The sequence below is a fragment of the Clupea harengus genome, chromosome 17 (assembly GCF_900700415.2).
Source record: "Clupea harengus chromosome 17, Ch_v2.0.2, whole genome shotgun sequence".
Classification (NCBI taxonomy): Eukaryota; Metazoa; Chordata; class Actinopteri; order Clupeiformes; family Clupeidae; genus Clupea; species Clupea harengus.
This window is the reverse complement of record NC_045168.1, coordinates 27063150-27079049: the sequence shown is the minus strand read 5'-3', so window position 1 is coordinate 27079049 and position 15900 is coordinate 27063150. Positions and strand designations below refer to the sequence as shown.

The window sequence follows — 15900 nt, the reverse complement described above, 5'->3', positions numbered from 1 at the left end:
AGTCACGACAGCACTAGTATGGGATATGATGTGATGTTTCTTTGGTTTATGTTCATGAATGTGTGCACCTTTGCTCTTATAGCATGCAAGGGAAGATGGTGATTGTCATGAGCCCTCCTGATGGAAAACTTGTAGCCTGGGCTCTGTCACATTCAGTTAAGTGACTCAAATATGATCCTCTATATGAGTTTTAGAGTGTGGATAGTGAACGTGAAGATAGATGGTGCGTCTTTGACCTCAGCAGTAGTTTGTTTATTTTTGGCTTTTGTCCATTTTTTGTATTTAATGACAATTATTGAAATGATTGTCACAGCTTCGCCTAAGCCGTAACCATTTAGATCTGAAATGCTTGTTTGTTTTTACAGTGACTTTTTTTATTTGAATGTTATGTCAAAATAAAACAGCTTTGAAAAAACTTTCCCATCACTTGAGTCAGTGAGTTCCTTATACATCAAATGAAAAGTTTAATAAGAAAACTAATGAAATGGTGGTCTCATACAACAATATTAAATAATACTCTCTAATACTATATTGTTTATCAGACCGCTTACATAAACACTTTAATTGCCTCGACAAAAGCACAATTTACAAAGGCATTCTGGTATTAGTGAAACAGTCTGATGAACAACATGATGAGAATTATGATTATAAGCAGAACAGCAGAGCCAAGAGCAGAATAAAGTTTGTGGTTTATAAACTGTGGATGAATATATAAAAAAAAAAACAATAAAGTTAATCATTTAGAATACTAAAACACTGGCTTGTATAACCACTGATTGACCATATAGGTGCCAATGGCATCTGGGTATGACAAACAGCTTTCTGCATGACCTTGGCTAATGAAATTAAAGTATCTCATGTGGTGGCAGTATTAAGCCTCTCCCCAGCTGTCACTGAGAGAAGGCCAGTTGGCTCAAGGGACACACACTTCCAGTCGGTCAACTACAGATCTCAGTTGGGAAACGGAACAGAGAGTCACATCCTCAGGCCAACAAACACTGGCGCGAGCTCGAACCAACAATTAATAATGCAACAGTTTGAACAAGGAAAAAAAAAATGTTTTGCCACAAGAGGCCAGCAAACTGTCATTCAAACAACTGGCTTTCATGCCCTATGCTGAGTAAAGGGGGTTGGTTAGTTTCAATTGTGGGATGCAGGAGGAAACCAGAGAATGTGGAGTCAGTATAAATGTCGCTGTACACCCCTGCGCCCCTCTTAGCCTCCCCATAGCCGTAGAGCTCTAACCACACCTCATCCTCAGACTGCAGCCTCAAGACAGTCCCGCCTGAGGCCTGGTCGAGGTCGCCATGCTGGAACTGGTCCTTAGTGAGGCTCAGTAGCCGGCTATTCTGATAGAGTGCTATGCGAGCCTCGTTGCCCTGGACGGTCAGGTGATAGGCAAAGTAGTATATCCCTGGGATCCTGCAGCGGAACTTTCCGGAGAGGTCGTCGTAATGATGCTGCTCATTGTAGAATGTCTTATCGAAGTGGAGCGGGGTGTTGATGGAGGTGGACGGCTGAGTCAGGCCCACACTGAAGGCTGAACGGTAGGCGAAGGAGCTCGCCCCCGTGTCACCCTGCAGCCCTGGTAGGCCTGGGAAGCCCCGGAGACCTGCCAGCCCCTGCTCCCCTGGTTCACTTGGCTCCCCTCTCTCCCCCGGCACACCTGTGCAACAGACAAGGCCACTGTGTACGTTTCTAAGTGATCAGTTGGACTTCTCTGTGTGCAGGTCTAGTATTTGTAACACAACCAACACATAGCTGTCCTATAGCTGAACATCAGCCAATGAGATGCAAGCGACAGTATAGCTTTTCATACCTGGACTTCCAGTGTCCCCTCTCTCTCCCTGCCACCCATCTTCCCCGCCTCTGCCAGGTACTCCATCTGGACCAGGAGTGCCTGGCACACCGGCCATCCACCTGGCACAGGCCTCCCTGGCATCAGGCACAGCGCCACCCTCCTCCTGGGAGAAGGATAGATGAGCTGCCACGAGCAGACAGAGCAGGGAGAGACACTGTGGTGTTCCATGCGCCATCCTCAAACCACAAGCCATCCTCTGGAAACAGAGAGGGATGAGACATCAGAGGGACTGACAAAGGAGTGAGCTCCTAAACCAGTGAAGCGTAATAATATACGCCTGGTGTATATAGTGTAATCCACAGAGGACTGAGCTCCTAAACCAGTGAAGCGTAATACTATACGCCTGGTGTATATAGTGTAATCCACTGAGGAGTGAGCTCCTAAACCAGTGAAGCGTAATAATATACGCCTGGTGTATATAGTGTAATCCACTGAGGAGTGAGCTCCTAAACCAGTGAAGCGTAATAATATACGCCTGGTGTATATAGTGTAATCCACTGAGGAGTGAGCTCCTAAACCAGTGAAGCGTAATACTATATGCCTGGTGTATATAGTGTAATCCACAGAGGACTGAGCTCCTCAACCAGTGAAGCGTAATACTATACGCCTGGTGTATATAGTGTAATCCACGGAGGACTGAGCTCCTAAACCAGTGAAGCGTAATAATATACGCCTGGTGTATATAGTGTAATCCACTGAGGACTGAGCTCCTAAACCAGTGAAGCGTAATAATATACGCCTGGTGTATATAGTGTAATCCACTGAGGAGTGAGCTCCTAAACCAGTGAAGCGTAATACTATACGCCTGGTGTATATAGTGTAATCCACAGAGGTGCTTCAATACACACAAGAAGACCACAATGGGAAAGGTCAGATGATTCATGTTCCAACACTGAAAATTGAAAATGTATTTTATTTAGTGGTTACAGTTGTTCAAAGTATCTCCAGTTATTTTCTAAATACAATGCTAGAGACAGCAAAATCTAGTATTTCTGGGAATTAGTTGTTTATCAAAAAAACTCTTATTTTCCTATTAGCTTGACGAAAGAGTAGCAATTGCTTAGTAGCTCCTGTTATCCTGTTATCTCTATCTCTGTACCCCTGCGTGCAAACCAACTTGCTCAAGAACAAACATTGCTACCCATTATGGTGAAAAGAATGAGGAGCTCTTAGATAATCTCAAAAGAGTTAGAGGATTGCAAATGTTCAGTTCTTTATGAGGTCTCACCGGGAAATGAAAGCAATATCTCCCCTGTCACCTTCATGTTGCAGTGCTGCATCAGAGGTCTGTAGCCGTTTCCAATATGTGGCTCAAGGAGGTTTATCAGAGGTTTGGGTTGACTCTTACTCTAGCAGCAAACATCTGACAAAGAGACACATTCGACACAACATACTATGATTTATCTATATAATATTTTTTTTCTGGCATAGCATTACAGTTTAAGGACAGTCATTATTTCTGACTTTTGAAAGAAAGATTAACTATGCCACAGCAGACCCTGGAATTCTTCTTACTTAACAAGATATATAGTTTAGTTTTAGTAAAAAAAATGGAGACGAAATAAGTGATTTCCTCGTTGGACGAAATGTTTAATGTGGCTGGCTACTTTTTTGTTTGATTGGTTTTGGTTGGTTGCTTTGCCAGATTAGCAGTTTGCTTCTCTTTTCTTTGACAGATTCAGAGTCTTTAAACTCAGCTGATGTGATGTGGTCACAGATCTCCCTGCGGAGCCGAGCATCCTCTGCACAGGGTTGTGTTTGTTCTCCACAGGAGCATGTTAGTGCAGGACGGATGCACACTTCCCTTCCAGCCGTACTCCAAGAACACTGAACACTCCACTAACCACTTTGATGGCACAGGTGGTCTGACTCACTCGCTCAGATATTAACAGAATTAGAACAGATGCTGCTGTGAATCTCAAATGAAATGATGACAGTGACCTATACAAAAAAGAGCAGGGAAAAGCTCCTACCTCCAGTCTCTCTCCTCACTCCTGGGGTTGAAGTCTGTGACAGAGACAGTGATCTGGAGTGAGTAGAGTCCTTTTACCCTTGTGAAAGCTTGTCAATCGCTCCTGCCACAGATTGTCGCTTCTAAATATATCCCTGGCAAAATACAGCTGGTGCTGAGGGAAGGAAGGGCTCTTGTCCAACATTGCTGGGCACCAACTTTTAATTAGGATTTGCATTGGGCTAGTGTGCCTTTGATCTTTACAAATGAAGAGCCCCTTGTGAACAAACGGCACAGATAGAGGGAATATAACCGAAAACATCTCTGGTGTCCAGAACTAGGATGCGCTCCCAAATCACATTAGACAGGCTGGGCTTAAAAATCTGTTCAATTCAATCTTATTTACATTTACATTTACATTTAGTCATTTAGCAGACGCTTTTGTCCAAAGCGACGTACAATGGAGAGAACAGTCAAGCTAAGAGCAATAAAAAAAACATGGTGTAACAATAAATACTACTTTACATAAGAATTAGAAAAACGACCTAGAAAAAAGGAAAAAGAAGTGCAGGAATGTAACTGCTGAAGTGCAAGTTAAGCGCTAGTCAAGGTGCCAGTTAGGAAGGGAGGTGCTCTCTGAAGAGTTGGGTCTTCTTATTTATATAGCGGCAAATAACAATTGAAATTGTCTCAAGATACTTTACAGAACCCACAGCCTGAACCCCCTAGAGCAAGCCCACAGACACACACACACACACAGACACACACACGCACACACGCACACACGCACAGACGCACAGACGCACGCACGCACGCACACACGCACAGACGCACAGACGCACGCACGCACGCACGCACGCACACACACACACACACACACACACACACACACATACACACACACACACACGCACACACACACACACACACACACACACACACACACACACACACACACACAGACACACACACGCACACACACACACACACACACACACACACACACACACACACAGACACACACATACACACACACACACACACACACACACACACACACTAAGGGGACTGGGGAAAGGAAAAAGTCCCTTTAAACAGGAAGAAACCTTGAGCAGAACCCCAGCTCAAAGGGGGGACCCATCTGCTCGGGGCTGGGCGGATAGAGAGATAGGAGAGATAGAGATAGGAAAGGTGGATGGGAGGAGAGAAAGGAGAAGAGAGAATCAGGAGAAAGCAGATGTATTCATCATTCATATGTGTCCGAGGAGAAGACACAGCAGCACACATGCGGTATATGTACATACTGTACATACATGATTACATGAAACAGGTCTATGAACATACATACATACATGATTACATGAAACAGGTATATGAACATACATACATACATGATTACATGAAACAGGTCTATGAAGGTATATGTACATACATACATACATGATTACATGAAACAGGTATGTGAAGGTATATGAACATACATACATACATGATTACATGAAACGGGTATATGAAGGTATATGTACATACATACATGATTACATGAAACGGGTATATGAACATACATACATACATGATTACATGAAACAGGTATATGAACATACATACATACATGATTACATGAAACGGGTATATGAAGGTATATGTACATACATACATGATTACATGAAACGGGTATATGAAGGTATATGTACATACATACATGATTACATGAAACAGGTATATGAAGGTATAAACATGAAATATACAGAATTAAGAGAGCCAGCATTCAAAATAGGCAATGTGAAAGAAAACTCTGCTGGGCTGAAACATCAATGACCATTCAGTGAATAGACGCCACACAGCAGAACCCTGGGGAGAGCAGGAAGTAGAAGTGTCCCTCAGCTAGATCAGTGATGACTATCACATATAGTATTGGTTGAGTACTCGAAAGTGATCATATTATTTCTTATTTCTTCTGATATATTGTGTCTGTATGACACGGCAGATGGCCCTGGCACCACAAAGTTTAGCGAGGACGGGGGATGGGCGTTCTCAAGCCCACAGTAACAGAGATGTTTGCCTATCTCTGAGGCTGTAGACTGGCAAGCAGAAGGCCCAGTTAATTTACAGGCTTACAGATGTATACATCAAAGTTCGCCTGGCAGAGGCAGGCGACAGCAATCAGCAATCAGCACATTTCTTAGCAGTGGACTGTGCTATAGTTTATCTCTTCAAACCAGCTGTTAAACGGCACAAATGACCTTGATGCTTGATCAATGCATTACAAATAGGGAGTTTAAATAATCAGATAATTTTAAATAAGCATAAATATATAAAAAAAACATAACATAACATGTATAATTATGTTATAAAATAACATCAAAATATACTGGGGAAAAAACCAAGGCTGCTATTAAACATGTGGAATGACATAATGGAGCAGAAAAGACATGTAAACAGCAATAAATAAGACAAATGGGTATGATATATCTTCTATTCTCTCTCTCTGTGTGTGTGTGTCTGGAACAGGACCTTCTGCAGCCCCAGACACATTGTGTGTATACCGCAGCAGCCGTGCTTCATTCTGGATGTGTGAGAAAACTCCCCAGTGCCCACCCCACCCATTCAAACCTCTCCTCTGCCATTCTCGGTGATTTCCAGCACCACAGCCTTCACCAGGCATCCTTGCGTCACCAGCCTGTTTTTGTTGAACGTAACAAAGCCTCACCATTTCTTGTGGAAATAACGTCAGTTTTCTTTTAGACAATCGCGGGGTAAATATGAGATGCTGACTGAGTAAAAGTAACAATCAAGAAATTAATTTAAAGAAAAGAGTCTAAAACTTTGCACTTTAACTGCAACTTGCTCTTTAGGCTTGCACAGCAGACGTGTCTCAGGATGCAGCCTTTGCCCCTGCAGTTAAGCTAGTGTGTGTCCCAGGCAGTATTAGCAACTGGTCATGATACTGCTATGGAAGCAGAGGACTTTGGTCAATGTGAAGCTGTGAAGTGTTCTATGTGCAACTTTGAAACTCCGTCTATATTGCTGGAAATACACTAGTTGCTTATAGCCTTTCACATCATCATAAACTGTTACAATCCAATACATCTAACTTGTTATAATACAATAGCACCATCCTGTGGACAATTCAATCCTGCAATACTGGCACCTAAAATGGGCAATCTCTCGTTAACTGTATCCTTTTGAATAACAAATACTTTTGAACATTTAAACATTGAATAACAAAAAAACCATACATTAACAATATTCTAATATTAATAGTGTCAATGTTCTGATTAGTATTATTACATTAGTATTTAATGTTTACTTTGTGGAGATATGCTATGGACGGTTTGTGCTGCTGCATACATGGTAAACAATATTCCCTAGAGCAACTTCAGTATTTATTGTGTGCATAAAATGATCGATCATTACTTACAATCATAATGCTGTGTTCTAAAAATAAATGAGGATTCTCAGAGCAAGGCCGTTCATCCTCTGAAAATGAGGCAAGGTTGTAATTTTGTCATTTTTCCTTTGTGTCTTAGTATGTGGGTTTAACAGCCTGTGTAAAACATTGCATGCAGTGGCAGTCAATATTCTTTCTTCATTTCAACATTCAACGTTCAAAATTCAATATTTCATTTTTTAACTATTGGCTTTCCCGCAGACAACTAATTTTGAGGACTACAGTTTAAAAAAAAAACCACATTATCAGTCACTTTATGGGAGTGCTGATATTACTTTTTTCGATGTAAAATACAATTTTAAAACTAGCTTGAGATACAGAGACTCAACTGATTCAATTTGCTTAGGCCACTGACAGACGATCACTTCATTTATAAGGTGAATTCACTCTGGTATGAAGTCCGGCGAAGTGCTGTGTCAGGATTCTGAACAATAGATGGAAGCTCAGGGAACATTCAGAAGTAATGAGCAGTGGAATGAATGCACCAACTCAGGGAGGAACAAGGGCTTTGAAGAACTGATCAATGTAAATCTACCAAACATTCATTCAAAGGACCATTCAAACCAATGAAAGCAAAGGAGAGGGAGATATATAGAGATAGAGAGAGAGATAGAGATAGAGAGATAGAGATAAAGATATAGAAAGAAAGAGATAGAAAGAGAGAGAGGGAGAGAGTGTGTAGAGTATAATAATTGCTAAAGTAACTGATTTAACTGACTTAAACACAGTGCAATGCTTAAATGATCCTTTCAAATGTGAAATAGACTAATACATTTCTCTAGGTCTCACTGATGTTTCCCATTTTTTTTCCATGAATAAAAATGCATTTACATGGAAAATTAGGGACTATTAATAGTTCAAAATGATGATCCCTTCCCTTGAGTGAAGAGAATTGCGATAAAACAAATGAAAAGGTTAAGAGCCACAGCAGCACAGCCAATTCAGGTGCTAACTGAGGAGCACTGCACCCTTATCTCCCACCCACACAGCCTCATAATCAGCCCCAGCTGAGGGTGTCTCCTCCCTTCCATCCTCCCCATCCTCCTCCAGCTGCTCACGGGGAAGGGCACCGCCTCTGGTCTGGGATTACCCAGGCTAAAGGAAGAAACATAAACTCAATTTCATATGCAGTTAATCATGGGATTTCAGAAATTCAATCATTTCCTCCGAAAACACGAGCCAGGTTTTTAATGCCATTGCAAATGGTTCGAATCCTCCCCAAAAATGAACAAGGCGCTTAACCCTATTTTCAGTTTGGTTGTTGTTGTTGTTGGTTTATTTGTTTGTTTGTTGCACCTTGAAAGGCACAGCGGAATCCTTCAGCTGAGAAGGAGCTGTGACATGCGTGAGCTGGAAAAATGCATCACGAAAAAGTTCTTCGCCAAGCTGCCAAACTCTCCCCGCAGCTCCCCACTCTAAAGGGCAAGGCTGAGAGCTGAAAGTTAAACTGAAGACGGAGGCTCCTTAAGTAAACACCGACAGGGACCCCACTGTCCTCGCTCTGTGGAGATAATTAGAACGGCTAGAGGCAGGAGAGAAGGCATAATAAGGATTACAGAAGTTTCAGTGTGTGCCTATGGAAAGATGGTTTGATCAGGCACAGTCAATATCTGTCATGGTCCTGTCCTCTCCGTCTAAGAACGGGCTTAATGGAAGTCTTTGTAAATACCCACCAGTGCCCCCTGCTCATTTAGAAGGCTTAGCATATGGGAATGTAGGGAGATTTTTTTTTTGATGAGCTATCACTTGGCATGTAGTCATAGCCAAGCCATAGCCTCACACAGCTCAGTGCAGCTTCCGTTTTGACACACGGGAGGGAAGTGAACTTTCGCTTTCACACTTTGCGCGACAAAGGCAAGAGTGAAGAGCTTCCTTCTACCCGTCTCCTGGGAGATAAAAAAAAGCCATTCAAGGCTGACAGCTCGGTTGCATTCTCTCAAACATCTCTCACCTTGAGTTTGGGTTCTTATTGTGCTTTCAGCTGCATATGTTGGTTGAGTTTTGTCATTTCTGCGTGGGGCATGAGATATCAGTCGATGGTACAGTCATCATATTGATTTGTCCCCACTCGCCCCAGGGACACCCTTCAAAGCTCATGGTATATATCTGGCTTGATTATGGAGTGATCCATTACTCATAACAACTGGTGAGCAGTGGTGGAAATTAACTAAGTATATTTAATCAAGTACTGTACAATTGTGAGGCAATTGTACTTTACTTGAGTATTTCCATTTTATGCTACTTTATACACCGGTGGTTTCCAGCCATTTTGGCTTCTGATGTCTTAAAAAAAGCAGTGTGTAGTCGGACGGTCACATTTCAGATGTCTATAAGTTCCACCAAAGCTCCACCTAACAGTGTTTTTCACCTCTAAATTTCTCACATGGTTTATTACAATAAATGTTCAATATCAAATGATCCCATGTTTTTTCTTCTTTCTTCTCCCATTAATCATCTCACGACCCCCAGATTTACCTGGGGACCTGTATATAAAACTGTTTATAAAGTAGTTCAAACTAGCCTCACCTCCAGCAACAGGAACATACTGCTTATACACTGATGCTTCAGTATTAATAATCTAATGATAATAATAATAATAATAATATATCAGTCAGAGGCACCAGGCCAGTACTTTTACTTTAATACTTTAACTACATTTTGCTGCTAATACTTACGTCCTTTTACTTACAGTAAGCAGGATTTTTTTCATTTCATTTTTACATTGCTGCATTGGTCCTTTTACTTAAGTAAAGGATCTGAATGCTTCTTCCACTAGTGCTGGTGAGAGGCCTAAAGTGTGGCATTGATAAATCTTGACTGTTGGGTTTTAAATTGCATACAGGCTACAGGGGCAGGGGCAGGGGCAGGGCAGGGCAGGACAGACCCCTCAGGTGAGCAGACAGTGTGATGGCGTCTCTCACCACCCCAACCCCTCCCATGAATCACCGCAGACAGCAGATACACAGCAGAGGGCAGATACGTTTGTGTGTGTGTGAATATGATGCATGGGTCAGGGCACCACGAGGGCTTTTTTCAGAGCGTGTGTGTGTGTGTGTGTGTGTGTGTGTGTGTGTGTGTGTCCCTGCAAGTAATCTGTTCGCTGCTCTCATACCTTTGCCAAAAGCAGGTGTTTATTTATGAGAATTCCAGATGATGAATAGTGCAGAAACCATCAGCTACTTTATCTGCTTCTTTGTCTGCTTCTTTTTCTCCCTCTCTTCTTCATCCCTCTTCTCTTTGCCAGAACCTTTACAAGAAAAAACACCCTGTAGTTTTCTCTTACGGTTTATTTTTCATCAGGATCTTCCAGGCTGAAGCAGATTGTATACACAGCTCATAGAGGAGCTGGGGGGGAGGGGGGGAGATTTATCTGATGGCTCCCTATGTGCTTTTATCAGGGCTGGGAGTAAATCCTCAGTGTGTAATGCCAACAGACACAACAATGACCCAGCCATCACCCCCAAGGGCAGACCGCAGCCCTGAGTCAAAACACTGCCCACCTGAGCCCAGTAATCCCAGTAAATAATGCAGCAATGCTGAGGGGTGGAAAGGTACATTCAACCGTTTTACAACAGATGTTTTTTTTTTTTATGTCTGGGCAGGTGTTCATTCATTGAGACCATGTGGTGTCGCATGCTTAGAGTTATAAGCGGACGGGCATCATGAAAATCAATTCCATGACCTTGGGACGCGTAAGACTGAGCGTCATTTCAATCTTTCAATGGAGCGCTTCATAATGATCCAATCCAGGAGGGCAGATAGCCCTCAGCTCCATTAAATAGTGCAAATACAATAACTATGTATGCGTCGCCACCGTCAAATTTGATCAGCATGGGGAATAAAAATACAAGGGCACTCGTCACTTAATGCCTCGGTCCCGACATAGCCTTCCAAAGACAGTTTTACATAAGCTTAGTATTCCTTTGCCTGTGGGGCGCTTAAACTGACTGACTTATTGATAACGCGGAGGCGAATTAGCATCTGACAGTCCCACAGTCTGGGATTCAGCAGCGGACAGCCCCGGACCGAACAGTCCTCTGACGGCATGGCAACAGGTCGTTCAGGCAGCCTTGGCTTGATGGATGGCTCTTATTTCCCTGTCAGCCTTGAACTATTTTGGTGTTTATCTTGTTAGCCTCTCTCATGCGCGATCATTTATCTTGTACAGTCGAGGGGAAGGAGATTTTTCACCACATGTATCATTTATTAATATTAATTTGTAATTAGCTTCCAAGGTGGTTATAAATACACTTGTTAGATAACAATCACCAGCGATTTGTTATAATGAATCATTCATAATGTGAAATCTAAATGTGACTGTACTCACCTGTGCTGTGGAGATAACAGATATTTATGGACACATAGGGACCTTTTGTCCTTTACAGAGTTTTTCAAAGATAGGGCAGGACTAGCATCCCACTATGGAAGAAAGAAGTGACCTGATTATGCCTCTGGTAACATGCTTCAGATGCACCGGCTGCGACAAATTTATATTCAACAGAAATACAGACAGAATTACAGTTTCAATGCAGTCATAATCATTGATCTTCCAAACAATCCAAACTGGCTAAGGGCTATAGGGATGGATATAATGTTACATTTGACACTGTTTAGTTTTCAGGGCTTTACCCAGTCACTCGCTGCAGAAGTATATAGTGCAGACGCAGCACTTTATTGTTATGTAGAGAACATCATAAAGGGAGGTCTGACTGTGGACTCGTGCACTGGTTCTTCTCACTTATTCCTTGCTATTTCAAGCAGGTGAACCAATTCAGTCATCCAAATTTTACCCCCGTTTGGTAATTAAATGTGTTGATTAGATTACGCGCTAGTTGAGAGCAGAGCTAGGCTAAGAGTCAACTGTCATTATCAACTGACACCATTGGGTACTGATTACACACCGCCTCTTATACTGACATGACACCATTGTCACAAAAGATGAAATGGGAGATGCTAGCTACCTAATTGAATTGTATTGAAGTCAAACACACTAACATTAAAGAGTGAAGATCTTTATGGTTGTTGGTTGTGAAACACCAATCTGCACCTGCACTCAGACTGAATGTTCTTTTCATCTGGGGAGACTGCAAGACAGCCTGAAAGCGCTTGCCGTGATATGGGAAGAAAGGGGGCTTAAAGTCCTCATTTCCTCATAAAATCTCAACCTGGGATGATAGCCACGCCAATCAAGCACATTCAAGTTTTATTTTCAGCATTTAATTACTTATCTTGAGAACACGAAATGCGTCATCTTTTGCCTCATCTTGTTTGTTAATGCAGATTAAAACACAAATAATCCCTCTTCCCTGTCACACACAGTGCAGATGGAGGCTTCATTCTCTTTGCCTTATTATTCATGTTTGCGTGAGACACCTAATTAGGCTTCTATTATTTGATCTCTTCAACTGTCACATCACAGTTATTTTTGTCTCCTGGTGATGGTTTTAATGGGATTATTAGGGACTGTACATCTAGTTTTCATCTCAAGCAAAACAGCACCGTGTAAATGACAAGCGCTTGAATGTGGTGTCTGAAGAGAATGTTTTGTGTTTTCAAAAATATTTAAAACTGATTTCCAATCAAGCTGTTGGAGGAAGCTATTGATAGTCTTGGAGGTTGAATGTGTGTGTGTGTGTGTGTGTGCGTGTGTGTGTGTGTGCGTGTGTGTGTGTGTGTGTGTGTGTGTGTGTGCGTGTGTCTGTGTATGTGTGTGTGTGTGCGTGTGTGTGTGTGCGTGTGTGTGCGTGTGTGTGTGTGTGTGTGTGTGTGTGTGTGTGCGTGTGTGTGTATGCGTGTGTGTGTGTGTGTGTGTGCGTGTGCGTGTGTGCGTGTGTGCGTGTGTGTGTGCACGAAACAGAGATAACCAGAGGAAATGGGAAGGGTGAAGTGAGTGTGAACACCATCTCCGGATATTAATTCCCCGTCCGCCTTCCCTTTCCGGACAAGACAAAGTAAGTGCACGCCACGGCCTGAGTTCACTCCTGCTCATCAGTCCACCGGCTCACGGACGGTGAACACCTTCTTGGCTCCTGCCCTTGCGCCCCCAACGAAGTAAACTAAGCTGCTGACTTTCTCCGAGGCACAGTATTACACTAGAGAACAGTGTTGCCTGCACTCTGAAAAACAGCCCTGCCGCTGCCAGAGAGCAGGGTATTGCCTCGCTGCTGCCAGAGAGCTGGGCTACCTCGGGGCTCCAGGGCATCATCCCCCCCCCTCAGCCCTGGGAGATGAGACAGAGTTTAATTATCTTCCTTTATGTGAGTGTCTAGGGGAGTGTTCTGTTCTTCTGGTGTGCCTGCGCCCCCCCCCCGCGCGCCCCCTGTGCTGACTTGTATACCTCTGACACAGTTTACCACGTAGAACCGGCACTCTGCAGAAATCAACCTCGGATCAGATGAAAAGTGAACTTTTAATAAATCTTTCGCCAACTGAACCCCCTCGCCTGCCTGCTCCCAGAGCGGTGATGGTGGAGATGCCGGGAGAAAATGAACTTCGGATGAAATCCCAGCAGGAGTCCGATGCACAAAACGAAGCAAAATGGAGTGAAGAGAGACTAGCGGAGCTCTTTTCCTGGGGTGTCTATATGCTCTGCGGAGGCAGGCTTTAACTCTGACAGCATGACAGATGATTGATATCATGCAAGAAGTATAACAGAACTGTGAAACAATATGTTTTTCATTAAAAATGTCTCTGTGTCAGGGCTTTAAGCATATCTCCATATTTACACATGAAATCCAGAGATACGCTTATTAAATTAGCCGCATATCTGTGTGTGTAGATAAGCACACATTCAGTCAGTGTTCATTCATACGGAATGTGAGGTGACGGAGTCAGGATACTGTAATGTTACTGGTCTATGGAGACCGTGGAATCTATTTCTGTAAGGTGATAAGATCTTTGTTGGGATTCCATCAATGTTGTGACTGAGCGCCATTGCTCTCTGTCCAAATAGATCTGTCAGTTTGGGAACTGATGTGTGTGGAGTTTGGTGTCTGTGTGGGGTTTTCTATCAGTGTGGGGACCGATTCCTGATTCCTCATGAGAACTCGATTAGAGCACTGTGGGCTGGGGACGTTTGGGGACGTGTGGGGTCTCTATCAGTGTGTGTGAGCGGAGGTCTTCACCGGCCGGAGGGAAGCATCCATCTCCACAGCGCGGCAGCCGAGGACGGAGGGTCCACCTCTAATCTGGGTGCCATTCATCAGGGGTGCCACTGCTGATCACCCACACTGACAGCTGGGTTCTGGGGCTCGGACCGTCATGCCAGAGTGCCTCTGGCCCACCGTCAAAAACCCTGGAAATACTTTTCAAAATGTCTGAGGGAAAAGAGAAAGAGAGAGTGAAAGGTGTGTTTGAGAGAGAGAGAGAAAGAGCGAGAGAATAATAATAAGAATAGATAATGGTGGAGAGAGCAGACAGAGATTAAGCGGAGAGTGAGGGGCAGGAAAGTGCTTTGAATGGATGACTGGGTCCCCCTTCAACCCTGTTTTATCCCCTCAGACCTCTGGAGCGGGGATGCCAGAGGATACCAGAGGATACCAGATGGATGGGCGGAGGTGTGATGACGAAAAACGACTCTGTCAGGCGTCTCTTTGCCTAGCCCATGGACCATGAAGCCCTCCGAGACAACTCTGTGAGCCTAGTGTGCGTGGGTGCTATTCACATCGACACACTGATCTACACACAAATTCACAGGTATAAAAGTTTCTGGAAAAAGCTTATCGCACGGAAATGCAATTTAAGTGTTATGTTTGTGGAGGTTATTGGCGGAGCCAGGCATGTGTCTCATGCCAAACGGAATTCGATTTCCTATTTGCCCTGATGAGCTGATGTGCTGATGCGTGGAAAGCGAATGCGATAGGATACACACTTGACCAACTCAGGTACGCCACAGTGCCTGTGAAAGAATGACTTTTTAAAAAAAAAAACATGCCCCTGGTGTTCCCTGCCCTGGAGAATGGATTACCATGAGAAACCATGAAAAGCGCTAATAATAATACAGCCTCTTATTTACACCTTCAGGAGGCCCAGCGGGCATAGCAGGCTCATCAGCAGCTGCGGCGGCTGCCTCGGCCTCTCCCACGGGGACCGCCCTGAGATGGCGGTGTGGAGACATGGCAGATGGGGCTGCTAGGGCAAGTGTCAATGACCAAACTGTAATAAAAGACAGAAGACAAAAAGGATGGAGCTGCGGAAATGGAAAGAATGAACCTCTGCTCCTCATATGTCCTCGGATCGATCAGGAGGAAGTCCGTGAACTTCAGGGCCCACGGAAATTCAGCGCTCAATGACTGGAGCTTTGGCATTCCATTCCTTCATTTGTTGTGTCACAGAATTACACTGTGAAATCAAATATCAGGTGTGGATGTCTGTTTAGTCTTATTTTTACACTTTGCACATTTATATCTTTATAACATGTATTCCTAAAATTGTTAGCATTGTACCAGTGTACCATTGTACCAGTGTAACATTGTTGTCCTTGAATTGGTTACTTTTGTTTAGCTTATAAATTATCTGGTTTCTGAACAGACATGAGTGGAAAATATTCTGGAAAATGTACCATTAATGGGTGAAATTATAGGCAAATCACATTAAAAGCAATAATACATCTAAATCAAGTAGTAGTGGGTTTCTAGA

General features: G+C 43.4%; 1 protein-coding gene across 1 annotated transcript; it reads right to left on the bottom strand.

Annotated features, from left to right (window-relative positions):
- Positions 1-352: 352 nt before the first annotated feature.
- Positions 353-15379, bottom strand: adipoqa (adiponectin, C1Q and collagen domain containing, a). Its single transcript, XM_042710237.1, has 4 exons — positions 15278-15379; positions 3121-3210; positions 1855-1984; positions 353-1666 (listed from the first exon to the last, which is right to left on the bottom strand). Exons 1-4 carry the CDS (start codon positions 15377-15379, stop codon positions 1086-1088), a joined length of 903 nt encoding a protein of 300 aa, XP_042566171.1. The 3' UTR covers positions 353-1085.
- Positions 15380-15900: the final 521 nt, after the last annotated feature.

Coding starts and splice junctions, on each gene's coding strand:
- adipoqa (XM_042710237.1), bottom strand. CDS start 15,379: ATGTCTCCACACCGCCATCTCAGGGCGGTCCCCGTGGGAGAGGCCGAG. Junction 1,985..3,120: donor TGCAGCACTGCAACATGAAG/GTGACAGGGGAG, acceptor TGCTCGTGGCAG/CTCATCTATCCTTCTCCCAG. Junction 1,667..1,854: donor GGCAGAGGCGGGGAAGATGG/GTGGCAGGGAGA, acceptor TCTGTTGCACAG/GTGTGCCGGGGGAGAGAGGG.